This window comes from Panicum virgatum, chromosome 6K, assembly GCF_016808335.1.
Source record: "Panicum virgatum strain AP13 chromosome 6K, P.virgatum_v5, whole genome shotgun sequence".
Classification (NCBI taxonomy): domain Eukaryota; kingdom Viridiplantae; phylum Streptophyta; class Magnoliopsida; order Poales; family Poaceae; genus Panicum; species Panicum virgatum.
In genome coordinates this window covers 28,425,984-28,439,127 of record NC_053141.1, presented here as the reverse complement: position 1 = coordinate 28,439,127, position 13,144 = coordinate 28,425,984, and the positions used below count along the sequence as shown (strand labels likewise).

Below are 13,144 nucleotides of genomic sequence, written 5' to 3'. Positions count from 1 at the left end.
TTTTCCATTGCTACTTAACACCATTGACACTTCATAGACGGAAATGGCACCGAGGGCAAAAGTTAGAACTCTCATGGCACTTAGGGCGATCCAAAAATTTTTGTGGCACCAAGAGAAGCAGTCAAAATATCTACGGCATTGTGGGAATTAACTCATTTATGATAGGCTCGTATCTAAAGTTTAGAGACTGGTGGTATGCCAAATTTTAAGCTTATTTGGCTTAGGCTTAAAATTTGACATCCCACCACTCTCTAAACTTTAGATATGAGCCTATCTAATTTGGAGGAATTGAATTCAATGGTAGGATACAATGTGTGAAATTTGTCACTGCAACTTTACAATAGTAGGCAACGGGCCGCGGGGCCACCTCAAAACCCCCGGCCTGCCTCGCTCGCCTTCCCCTTCCCCTTCCCCTTCCGCAAGGCGCTTTTCCCCAAAAAGAGGGAGAGGGAGAGGTAGAGGGAGAAGGAGCATCACGGGCCGGCGGTGAAGTGAAAAAAAGGAAGGGATGGTGGACGGGACGGCGGCCCGGAGGAGGACGGGTCGGCGGCGCGCAAGATGATCGGCGCCGGCTTCGCCAACAAGGTCACGCTCTTGTTCAGAAAGCACACGGTGAAGGCCATCTTCACCAGGCGCCGCTGCCATGTCGACTCCGAGCATAATCCCGCCGTCGGCGCCAGGAGCGGCGTCGAGGCGGACGGTGAGCTTTCACTTCTCGACCCCCTGATCTCCTGTTCCCGAGGAAACCGATTTCTCCCCCCTTTGGCGGATTCTGAAAATTTTCTTCACAGATCGGAAGCTATCTGACATGGAAGAAGGGAAGGAGGAGACGGACAATCGGAAGGAGGAGGTGGTCGCGTCCCAGGAAGACACGATGAAGGACGAGGAGGCGCTGAAACAAACCAGCATGGAGGCTGGCGAGGAGGATCAAGCGGACGAGGAGGGGGAGGCGCTGAAGAACGAGGGGGAGGCGATGAAGAACGGCAGCAGAGAGGTGGACGGAAAGTGGAAGAACCGCATCACATTGGCTCGGGATGATGAAATCACTTCGGAACAGGATGGTACAACAAATTCAAACTCATCCTTCTAGTTTTTCTTGTTCTCACACATCAAGTCACTAACTGACCAATTAAAGCACTCTCTGTAGAGGATACTACCACTGCTACATGTGATTGTGCTGACAGAGATGCTGATATGATGAAGTTCTTGGTCCACCAAATTCTAAAAGATGCATTCATCGGTGTGGGGGACTCTGACCTCAAGGGTATCATACACGATTCCCTCATGCAAGCTGTCAAAGAGTATCATGACTCTGCATCAGTGTCCAGCGGCAACTCTATCGCCCCAGTTGACATGATGAAACTCGTCAAAGAAGCGATGACTGAACATCAGACTTTCAGCAGGGTCTTGTATGTGTTAGCTCTTGGAACACCTATAACACTGGTCATTGCCAGGTATAATCAAGTTATCTTGCTCAGTTAGTCCATTCATATGATTACTAATTCAGATGTTGGATTGCTCACTGCAGGACAGTTCGTGGTAATGATGACAAATGCCCAGACAATACTATGATAAGAAATTCTGCTTTAGAAATGGGATTCAGTTTTCTTGCTGCAACAGTTTGCCACCTCTATATCATTATATTTCACTTTGTGCGGACAGAAGCACCAAGATTGTCAATGTGTTTCACTAGGCTCATCATTGCATTATTGTGCACTGTTATGTCTTCATGGATCCTATTGTACACTTTTTATATCCCTCAAGCTTTGTTCAAGGCATTCTTTTGGTGGGTCATTGGTCCATTTTTGGCTCTGAATTGGTTTTTGAGTGTCCCTATAGGTTGCACGGTAAACTTCTTAACTTGCCTTTTGTCAATTCACTCTTGGTACATCATTATAACCTCTGTTGTTAATATTTTCAGGGATGTCTTACCGAGAAGTCCATGATAAAAGTTTAGAGCATTGCAGAAAGGACAGATGATTAGGTATGCTCATCCTAGCTGGCTGGCTCAATAAAGATTTGCCATTAGTGGTACATCATTAGTGCTGGAACTAATTTTTTTGTCATCTGATTAGAGTCAAGACCCTTGTGATCAACATATTTCATTTCTTATGAATTGATTGACTTGTATCCTTCCCATAGACCAAGGTCATACTTGATTAACACACACAACTTGGTGCTGATGTTGTTAAAAGTTAAAGCTTCTGTAGTGTATAGATTTTTTCATGAACTCGAGCAGCTAGCTTTTGCTGTCTTTGGTGTTTGTTCATTTTTTTGTAATCATTGCCTCAGCCTACTAAGATTGTCATCCTGATTCTAGACTTAACCCAAATAGGTTGATTGCGCTGGTTATGGTCTGCTGCAGTGCCTTCTGGGCAACAACAATAGCTATACGCAGGGGTTTATTTTACAGACTTTTCAGCTTCTCAAACTATACGACAACAGCATGTGCAATCTATCTACAGAACATCCTACAGCCTATACCTTTCAACACTGCCTAATTTTGGATGAATAGACCGTTGTGTTCGTGTACACCAATCTGGTTGTTGATTCAGTACCAATGATGTTTTATTTCTGCTCATTCATGCTACTTCGATGCAAGTAGCATTGCTTCTAATGGAATCATCACTTGGTTGAGCATAAGAAAAACTAGAGTCAAACTTTTTGTATATATCATTTCTCATCTCATTAGATGGCTTGCTGTTTGTACTTCTCTGTTCATAAATGTGCATTCCTGCAAGCTTGAGTTAATCTGATCTTAACTAGAAATTGTGAAGTTTCCAAAATAGGGCTCTAGTCCACCAACTCACCAACTTGATTGTTAGTTTGATATCAGGGTTATTTAAGTTCTGCTAGACTATTGTGCTACTTTAGTTCACATGCAATCATTACTTCTAATGGAGTGATTTGATCACTTGGATGTGCATATGTAACCACAATGTGGGTTCAACTTTTGGTATATCCTGTCTCATTGGATGATGTGGCTTGCTGTTTGGTATCTCTGTTCACAAGGAAGGTGCTCGCTCTTTGTGCCTTCCAAAACGTGAAGTTATGAGCTAATAAGTATTTAATTTACATGTACTTGCCTCTAAGTTAATTTCAACTTACTTTAACTGTTGGGATTTTTGTGTTAATTCTTCTTCCAGATAATGTATATTTGTGTGCAATGATGTTATTTGTTAGATACTGCAATCCTGTGGCATGATGCTGATCCATATGGTATCCAGTGTATGCATTAACTAGACACCTTGTTCTGCTCCTTATCTGATAAAATGGCCAGCATCAATCATCAAATTTAGTTTCAGTTATCTTTTACTGTGTTAATTCCATTATTGTTAATCATATGTATTGATTGGACAGATTGATCATGTGTTATGCATTATTCCTCCCTGAGTTTTTTGTTCTGAGTGTTCTTGGCTGTGGAATAAAATTTGTAAGTGAAGTTAATTATTCATAGGCACACATTAATGTCTAGCTGATAGACTCCACCTTCTATTCCTAGTCATGGCATCACACAGATTTTCCTTATGCTCACTCTATCATTAACCTATAAATTAAAGCTTTGATAAGTACTAGGAGGCAGGGGCATAAGTCCTTCCAATGTTTTGTCCATTTTTGTCTCTCTTTTTTTCCAGTTCCCTCTCTAGTCCTGAATCCTGACTGTACATTGTTTCAAGTGACTGGTTGATTCAGTCCTCGCGCTTGTGATCAACGCCCTCCCGGCCCAGACAGCCGCACGAAACACCCGCGGCCACGGGTGCACACGCGGTCCCTTCGTTTCCGCGCAACGCGCCGCACTGGCCGCTGGCCCGGCGCGTTTCCGCTCGGACCCGTTGGCGAGACCGGGCTCTGCACGGGCGTGGGCGCGTGAGTGCGTGACCGCCCGGCCGCTGCCGGGAGTTCCGGGTTTGCATTTTTTTTTGAAGAAATTTGCAGGAGCACTGTTTGTCATTTAAGAAGAGGGAAGCAAATAATGTGTTCTGCGGCGGGTGCGGGTGTGTTTCCGCGGCCAGCGCTCGTGCTCGCGTTGCCCTGTTCCTCTCATCCTTTTGTGCTGCTTCACTGCTAGTTGCGACCAAGGTAACTGCGCTTGCGTCGCACTCGCACCGGCCGGCGCGGAGAGTTGCCAAACGCAGAACGGCAGCACGTAGCGACCGGGTGCATGTTCGATCATCTGGTCAACCATGGGTGACAAACGGACAGATGAAATGAACCTTGGTGGAGAGATCGGAATCCAGCTAATTCCTTCAGCCTAGCAACTACAGGCCAAAATCTCTTAAGACTGAAGGTACAGAAAAAAAAATGCACAAGGGGCCGTTAAACTATTTCCGAATGAGAGTCCACAATTATGGGCCTTGATGTCACTTAGGATGAATGAACCTGGTAATAATCTCACATAGTATGAACTGATTAAAAATTTTAAACAAGTATATGCTCATTTTGAGTTTCTAGCTAGACTATTAAGAATCCACATAAAGTTGAAGGATTATGTATTTCACTAAAAAAATCAAACCACGGTAGTAAACCACATCTGCTTGCACTAAAAATTGTGTAGATCAGATAGGTGCGCGAGCGGATCCCCCTTCCCCAACTGCCGCTACGGGCACGCGCGATTCCACACCTGACAGCTCCACAAGCTTCCGTCACCCACCCGGCCACCTCTCAAAACCCCCCGGCTGCTCGCCTCCCTTTCCTCCGAAGTCCGAATCCTCCCCTCCACTAGACCACTACTAGCGCCCCCACACCCCAGCGGCCCACGCCCTCCACCGCCGCCGCGAGCCCACCGACCCACCAACCCCCACGCCGCGCGCCATGGCGCTGCTATCCGACGCCGCCGCGTTCTACACCTGGGCCGCCACGGCGTGGGCGTTCACCGCCAGCGCCGGCGTCGCGATCGCCCGGTGCTGGGCCCGCGGCCGCGACCTCCGCGTGGAGGACGTCTTCACCGGGTTCCGCGCGCCCCTGGTGCTCGTCGCCGCGCTGCTCTCCCAGGCCTCCCTCAGGCTCTACACCGTCCGCGTGAGCATCCCCGAGGTACCCGCGGCGGCGTGCGGGCTTGCTCGGCTCGGCTCGGCTCCCCCTTCCCCTTTCCGATCCCACTTCGATTCTCCTCTCTCGGATTTGTGGTGGGTTTTGTGTGGTGACGCTGGTTCGTTCCCCGTGGCGATCCCAGCGCCAGCGCGGAGGCCAGGAAGCCGTCGGCGTCGACGCGGCTGTCGAGCGCTTCCTGAGCGAGGAGGCGTACGTCTGGCCGGTCGGCGTTTGCATGTTCTGCTCTGCCTCGTCGCCCTGCTGATCATCCGTGCCTACGCCGCGAGGAGGAGGAGGCCGCCGCCTCGGCCGCGTGTGGTGGCTGGGCGGTGGGCTGGTGGCTGCAGCGTGAGCGTCACCGAGCTGGTGCTCTTCCTGTTCTCTGTTTGGACATGCGTCTACACCTTCCCCCTCATGGTCCGCAACTACATGGCAGCGGTGCTACGGCAGCATAGAGCACTGTGATCGTCCGAGGTATAATAAGATCTTTCCCTCTGTAAACCCGCCACATGTTCGATGGATATATCTGTCACGGTGCCATGCAAATAGGTGCAGAGTTTCTGAAAATTGGTGCCTAGTATTGTGTGCGTATGTTTGGCACTACTGCTTGTTTTCAGGGAGTAATCTGATTATTCCACCAATTTGGTTGCTGTCACAGGGAATATACTCATTACTCTTTAGTTGTTTCAAATGACTGATTAAGTAATATAAAATTGAATTAAAACGACCACCAGCCCCTGTCAATCATAGCTTGTTGCTCTTATTAGCAGTCTGATAAATGGATGACTGTATTCTCTACTTTCTGAAGATGTGGCTATGTTTAGTGCTTCCGGCCTATCTGGCTAGGTGAATGAACAATTGGCGTCAAAACCTTTGCAACTGGTGGATTACCCTATTCAAACTCAACCACAGTTTAGTTTACTTATTGGCTGTGTGTGGTGAACCAAATGTGCATTCTTGTTAGCAGTTAGCACTTACATGAAGACTGAATTGACATGTTAGCAGTTAGCATTCTTGCGATTTGGAAAGTGCTACATTCCATTTCAACAAATAATTTGATATCACATATAACTGGATGCATTGCTGGCTTATTTGATCTATATTGATTGTCAGTTCAATGTGCAAAACTAACGTTTTCCTGCTACAATTTCAGTTCGCGAAACACATGTCATTTCTTGGATCAGAAGAGCTTCAGATTACCTTCTGCAAGTGACTTGATGATGATTAGTTCAACTGCAAGTGGTTTAAGACAAGGAATAACGAGAACGCCATCTACTAAACGCATGTTACAAGTTGTTCTCTCTGTCGTCAAACTACTGCGGAAACTGATAGATTTTACTCGGTCAGGATATGACTATTTTTCATACAATTAATGCATGGAACATCTCTCAAGCTTCAATTTCGTGCCAAAGGGAAGTAAAACATGATGCAGTCGATTGATAGTTTATCACTCGAGCTGTATGTACTCTGCTCAATATAATGCTAATGACGGGACATAGTTGCTTCCTAAGATTCTGTCTCCATTAATTTGCCCGTCGTGTGGACGCCGCGTGCCGGGTTATTATTTTGATATTTTCTTGGCAAATCCTGCTGGTTTTTCAAAGTAAATTACGTTGGTGACTGATCTTGTGTGCTCCTATATGAAATTGTTATGTGGGTCTCTGTCGAGCATGTCATGGTCTCACGGATGGCGTCGTTGCTCCAGTAGATGCTAACAGCGTGGTCGCCGTCCCGCGTGGCGTGGACGCGATCACCATGGCTGGCGTTCTCCAGGTGCCGTGCCGGCTGGGCGGCCCGGACACGTTCTTGCTCGCCGTTCCGCCTGGCCCATGTGCGACCCAGCCGGTCCCGTCATTCTCTGTTCTGAGCTTTTGGCCGGCCCTGGCGCCGCTGCCGCTGCTGCTGCGAGTTGCCGAACGCCGAGGGCTCGCGGTGAGCCCCGGTCGGCGCGCGCAAACAGAAGCCTGGATGTGCGGCCGGCGCATTCCGTATCCGGCGCGGGCTCCTCCTAACACAACTACTCAGCCACTCAGGTCTCCGATCGCCTGAGACCACGAGCCCCGGTTCGCAGTCCACGAGCCACGCCCACTCCGCCACACGCCGGAGCCCGCGCAGGATCGCGCGCTCCGCCCTCGCCGAACCTTCCAGAACCCAGGGTCCGCGCTCACCATGGCGGCCTCGGCGCCGCCTGCTCCGACCCTGTCGCCGCGGGCAGCGGCGGCTCTTCGCGGGCTTATTCCGCTGGTCGCGCGCCGACGGCGTGCTCCTCTGCTTGGTCCGCGCGCGACAAACGCTGCCGCCGCCGCCGCCGCCGCGCGCCGGGCCCGGGCGTGCGGCGAGGAGTCCGGCGCCACGGCCGCCACGATCGAGGATGGGCTCCTCCGTGGCCTGCTCGCCTGGCTCGTCTTGCCGTTGATCTGGGTAGTCGCTCCATTTCCCGCCGTTCCGTCGAGCGCGCCTCCGATCGAGCGTCGGATTTGTGAACGCTGGGACTTTACGTAATTTGGGCGCGGCGAGCAGCGGCGTCGTGCTGAGCTCTCACCAGAGCACCGAGCGCGCCTCCGTCGTCCCGTAGGTGGCAATGTACCCGTGTCCGTGCCGATCGACATCTTCCTTCGCATTGGTCGTACGTGTCACTGGGTGGGCTGATTCAGGAGCCTGCTGCGCCAGCGAAGAGGGTCTTGAGAGGCGGGCTAGTTGTGCCGTTCTGCGCTTAGCGACATTGCAAGCTTCCTGGTCTCTGAGCTCTGACTCTCTGTTGTAAGCGATGGTGATGCCTCTCTCAGTAATTTTTCCATGCCGCATCGAAGAAAGCGCTGGTGGCCGCACGGCCCGCGGACCCGCCGCCGACCCAGCAGCCTGCCGGCCTCAGCACCATGAGCTGCTGAGTGCCCCTGCGGTGCCAAGCACGACCATAGGTCAACCTCCTAGGGGGCTGCAGCCTGCAGGGCAGGCAGCCACGGAGGGGCTGCCGCAGTAGGCCGGGGCAGCGGCCGCCGGCAGCGGTGAGGAATCACGAGCACAGCCCCCATCCCCGGCGCGTGAGGCCCGCCCGGAGGCCGCAACGGGTTACGGGGGCGCTGCACTAGCCATCCCCGCCCCCAACCGATCTGCAAGAGGCAAGCCCCAACGAACCGGTAGGTGCCAGATTCACGATCACCAACGTTGGATCTTCAACAGGCAGCGGATCGGAATTGCCAGCCGCCGTCCTCATGGCAGCCGAGTGGGCTTCCACCGGCGAGCTTCGGCTGTTCGGCAGTGGCGAGGCAGAGGGGAGGAAGGGGCCAGAGCTCTGGGACAGGGGGGCGGTGCCGCCCGAGTCGCCCTTGGGCGACGTGGGGGCCGGTGATGGTTCAGTCCACTTGTATGAACATTGTATTCGTACAAGCCATGAAGCTAGCGAAGCAACGACTTCTTTTACTAGTTCTAAGTTGGATTATCATATGTAGTTTCTGCAAGGCTAAGCTCCGTGTATATGTTAATACTCCTTCCATTCTAAATTATAATTCATTTGACTTTTTTATTTAAAGTTTGACCACTCGTTTTATTCAAAAAGTTATGCAAAAAATATCACTTCTTTCTTTAAGCAAAAAAGTAAGAGCATGATGCTACTAGTCAAGCTATTTAGATGAAGTGAGGCGCAAAGCTTTGGTTGGGTTGTGACACTAGTTGGCTTGGTCCCAAGGTCGTGGTGGCTAGTCATGGGCTGAATGCGACCACAGACCAGACCAGCCACCACAATCTTGGGACAAGTCAACAAGGCACAACTCAACTAAGGCTTTGGGCTTAACTGAATTTAAACAACTATTTTGATAGGTAAGAGATATCCCTCCTTATGTATTGTGTTCTGACGACATCTATTTTCAATGTGGAACTAAACTCATGTTATGTTGTAAATATGTTGCCTAATTTTTTATGGAAAAATAAACTGCGCAACTGTCCATATATGCATCCTTATTAATGAGCTTGGATCGCACCTTCTTCATTCATCATCTGATTGGTCATTATCATACATGTGGATGCTTATATAACCATGAGAATTATGACGACGTATTCTTATTCAAACAGGTATATAAAGCCACACGGTGGAGCGACAGCTTCTACTAATTAGCTCTAAGTTGGATTATTGTATTCTCTGGAAATTAAAGTGGTCAGGCGCCTTGTGTAGAGTAATCCCATCCCTTTTCGAGTACACGTGTGGATTAAGGTAGTTAGAATAGAAATTTATTAGGAACCCTATAACAATTTCACGCAAGGATATCCTCTAAATCCATATATAGGAGTAAAATGTACTCTGTCACAACTCACAATCGAATTGCATCCATTTACCATATACCTAATTCTCAAAAAAAATCCATTTACCATATACCTACAACTTCCATGCGCAGATATTTTTCAATTGAATTGAATCAAGTCGTTCCTTGCTATATATATAACGCAAAATCTTGATAAGTTATCTTTACGGTTCAAGCTATGACCCTAGTTTGGTATGCTCATTCACGCGGCATTCCAAATACACCCCAAATAATCATGACATCCGGTTCCACGCTGCTCCTTGCTGGTAAATTGCAGCTAAATTCATATTCCATAATAATAGTTTGTTTGATTTTATAATGATAGTTTATTTAATTAAACTGTTAGCACAGTTTATAAGAATTTTTTTTATTTTGACGTCGAAAGAGATTGAAAACAGAAGATACACTATCAGCGTGTTGTCTAGATTGGTTTGGTTTAGGCGCATGACATCCCATGGCGCGGCTGCTTGTTGCTTTAAAGTTACAACTAAATTCAAATTTTGTGATATTAGTTTGTTTTTTATTTTTAATCTAAGTTCATTCATTTAGAAAATAGTGAACAATTTTACATGAGATTTTTTTCATTTATATGAAGATGGACAAAGAGATTCAAAACAAAAGATATGCCATCGAGCAAGTTGTTTGGATTAGTTTGAGTTAGACGCAAGATCTTGCTTGAATTCTAGCCACCACAATCTTAGGACCAGATCAACTAGGCCATAACTCAACCAAGGCCATGGGCCTAACTTCATGTAAATCAACTTGTTTGAGGGATGTGAGTTAATATCTCCACATCAAGTTTCAATGTGGAACTAACCGCTCATAAGATACAATACCGCGCGCTCAGGGTTCCGGTATTAGTTCAGGCGATCAGCATGTCCACTGCATGTTTAAACACCGAGCTACTTGCATGTTATTCGTCTGCCAGATAAATTAAACAGCACGCACCTTGTTGTTATAAAAAAAGTATTCGTCAGTTATTGTAGCCACCAAGACCAGATCCTCCTCGCGTCAGCTAGCTTTCACCTAAAGTCGAAATTGTCATATATTCCCTAGCTTTCTTCCAAGCTGTCACTGATGCTCTCAGCCGGTGTTCACATTTTACAGCAACAGTCAGTGGTATCATTGCCTTTCTCGTACGTCGATGTTATGAATTGGCAAATCTCACCCCATCACGCAAGCTCACCCATTGGTGGCTTAAACTCAACTTGCATTTGTGCAACTGCAAATGCTCGTGCAGTAATCTTATTCTGAGCTTGATTTGAGTGGAAGCAATGCATTGTCTGATGGTGCAGCTTCATCTTTTGAAAATAGAATGAATGACAGCCAACAGTTGATCTTTTGAAAATAGAATGACAGCTCACAGTCTTTTGCAGTGCTGCGCCTATATATGCATGCACACACTTTGGTAGATTGGTAGTATGAGTCTAGATAGTATTATTATGCTAGAAGTTTATGGGTTTGGTGAGCTGCTTATTTTGCTAACCATGTACTGGTTGATGCCAACAATATTTGGACATGATGTAATGATATCTATATAATGATAAATGTGGATTTTATGTGCCATTTGATTATGAATTCTTATGAACAATGTCGCCTCGCATTAAATATATATGAATTTCGATTTTCTCTGATGATTGAATGATTAATTTCCCTGACGGATGGTATTAAATATATGCATTTCATTTCTTTGTCGGCTAAATGACGATAGGAAAATGAAGATAAACAGCCATTAGAAAATAAATAACCCTGTCGGTAAGAGAATGGGCAAGAAAAACACCAATTTTCTTGACGGCGCTATGTACACAAGGAAATTGCTTTTCCCTATGTGTTAATAATATCCTTATGGTTATTTGTCGACAGGAAATTGAAGGCCAGGTGTGGTGGCGTGACATTTTCGTGAGGAAAGCCCACCGACAGAGAAATTTCAAAAAATCCTCAGGGAAAAATTGACAGGCAAATTAATATTTCCCTATCATTTTGTTTCGGCGGTTATTGCCTGTTGGTGTACACATAGAGAAATTATTTTTTAATTTCTCTGTTAGTGTTTTGTATTTCCTTGTGGGTATGCGCACTCTCAGAAAAATTCCGGTTTCCAGTAGTGAAACAAGCCAGCTGCGAAACTACAATGAAATTCCGGTCTCCAACACGGCTGCGAAACTACAACGCCGGTCACGGCATACTCAGCTGTCCAGTTTTCTTATGGGTTGACCAGAAACTGTGAAGGGTATGGCCAAGGTTAAGCATACTTTTATAGAAAAATAGTGCAACTACAATAAAATGATTTGTTTTGATCCGAAACGAATTCGATGTGAACCGAACATGCCCAGATGAAGCTCAGGGTGCCATCCAGGAAAAAGAAAACAGAGGAACCGGCAGAGTAGGTGCTCTGTAGTTCTAGCATCATCCTGTGAACCTTGGCCGTGAAAAAGAAGCATGGCCAGCAAAATGCGGGGGCTCCTGTCTATATTCCGGAAGGTGAATTAGCTACATATCGCACGGCCTGCGGACGGCCCACGGCTCTTCTGTACGGTCCATGGCTCAATTCACGAACAGCACACAGCACACCGGTTCGAACTGCATGCACATAGGTAGGTGGTCTTTTTTTTTCTTTTAATCTGACATGTCAATTTTTTTTTTGCTAGAGATACTCCAAGATAGTGCATTCAAAATGCAAGCAGATCAACATTTTAAACTACTATAGTCTGATATTTTAAAAACTTAGTTCAACAATTTGAATAAACTAATGCAACATTTTATATGAAAATGTTGAATTAGTATATATAAATTGTTGAACATATATAATCAAATTGTTGAAACAGTTCATTGCAAATATTGATTTTTAAAAATAATATTTAGAAGATAAAATATATTCATATTATATCTTATTTTGTTGCATAAATTCTAAAGATCATTATGGTTCAAATGGATTTCAAAAATTATTTACGGTTCAAAAGAAAATTGAAAGCAAAGAATCCATCCAATTTTCGTTACCACCGTAGCCAGCCATATTTGGACATCTGTCTATCTCCACCTCACAGCAAGCTGTGCGTGCAAGTATGTCCTCCCACCTGATTAGATCCTAGCCATTTATTTTAGTCTGCATAGATCTTAAACAATAGAAGATAACTAATAAAATTTCTACCGGAAGATATATAGGTTTTCTTGCAAAAAGCAGCGCACAGCTAGCTGGGTGCCCTTAGCACTTTAGCAGCCCATCGGCCCCCTCCCTCTTTGGGCCAGACGGCCCGACCCAACATGAGTAGGCTCCACACGGCACACCGACACGCTTCCGCTCAGAAAGCCAGAAAGCCCCGTGCTCCGCAGCGCCCCGCTCCTCTCACGCGGTCACGCCCACGCCGCCACGCTCAGACCAACTCGTCTAGTCCCCAGCGCGGAAGCTCGTAGACCCTAGGGTTTCCCATGGCGGCGGCGGCGGAGGGGACTCCAAGCGGCCGGCTCGTCTCCCTGGCCGTGCTCGCCGCGTTCCTGCTCGGCGCGCTCTGGGTGGCGAGCGCCCTCCACGTCTCCAGGTCCCTGGGGCGCTTGCTCGCCGTGGAGTGCTCGGTGTGCAGCCACGAGGAGTGCTGCATCGCGATCAGGTGGGCGGGCACCGCGGGCTTCGTCGCTCTGGCGTGCGCCGTCGCGCTCTCCTACGGGGAGGCCGAGCGCCGCCGTGAACAGGTGGTTCGTCGTCCGCCGGATTGCTTCTTCTTTCTCCCCGCAGCGTTACCCCCCCCCCCCCCCCCTCCCCCCCTCCTTTTCTGTGGCTACATGTATTGATTTTGATTTTGATTGCTGGTGTTCGCTGCTTCGCT

The 13,144-nt window shown here is 47.6% G+C and overlaps 1 protein-coding gene and 1 long non-coding RNA gene across 2 annotated transcripts; both read left to right on the top strand.

The window, feature by feature from the left end:
- Positions 1–558: 558 nt before the first annotated feature.
- On the top strand, positions 559–1,482 carry LOC120713367. Its single transcript, XM_039999348.1, has 3 exons — positions 559–700; positions 792–1,061; positions 1,148–1,482. Exons 1-3 carry the CDS (start codon positions 559–561, stop codon positions 1,480–1,482), a joined length of 747 nt encoding a protein of 248 aa, XP_039855282.1.
- Positions 1,483–1,525: 43 nt separating this feature from the next.
- Positions 1,526–2,230, top strand: LOC120639160. The gene is made up of 2 exons (XR_005661300.1): positions 1,526–1,847; positions 1,922–2,230. It is a non-coding gene; the product is annotated as an uncharacterized LOC120639160 (long non-coding RNA).
- Positions 2,231–13,144: the final 10,914 nt, after the last annotated feature.

Excerpts from the sequence above, each read along its gene's own strand:
- LOC120713367 (XM_039999348.1), top strand. The coding sequence starts at position 559 with ATGATCGGCGCCGGCTTCGCCAACAAGGTCACGCTCTTGTTCAGAAAG. Across the intron at positions 701-791 it reads GAGCGGCGTCGAGGCGGACG|ATCGGAAGCTATCTGACATG; the intron begins GTGAGCTTTCAC and ends TTTTCTTCACAG. Across the intron at positions 1,062-1,147 it reads AATCACTTCGGAACAGGATG|AGGATACTACCACTGCTACA; the intron begins GTACAACAAATT and ends CACTCTCTGTAG.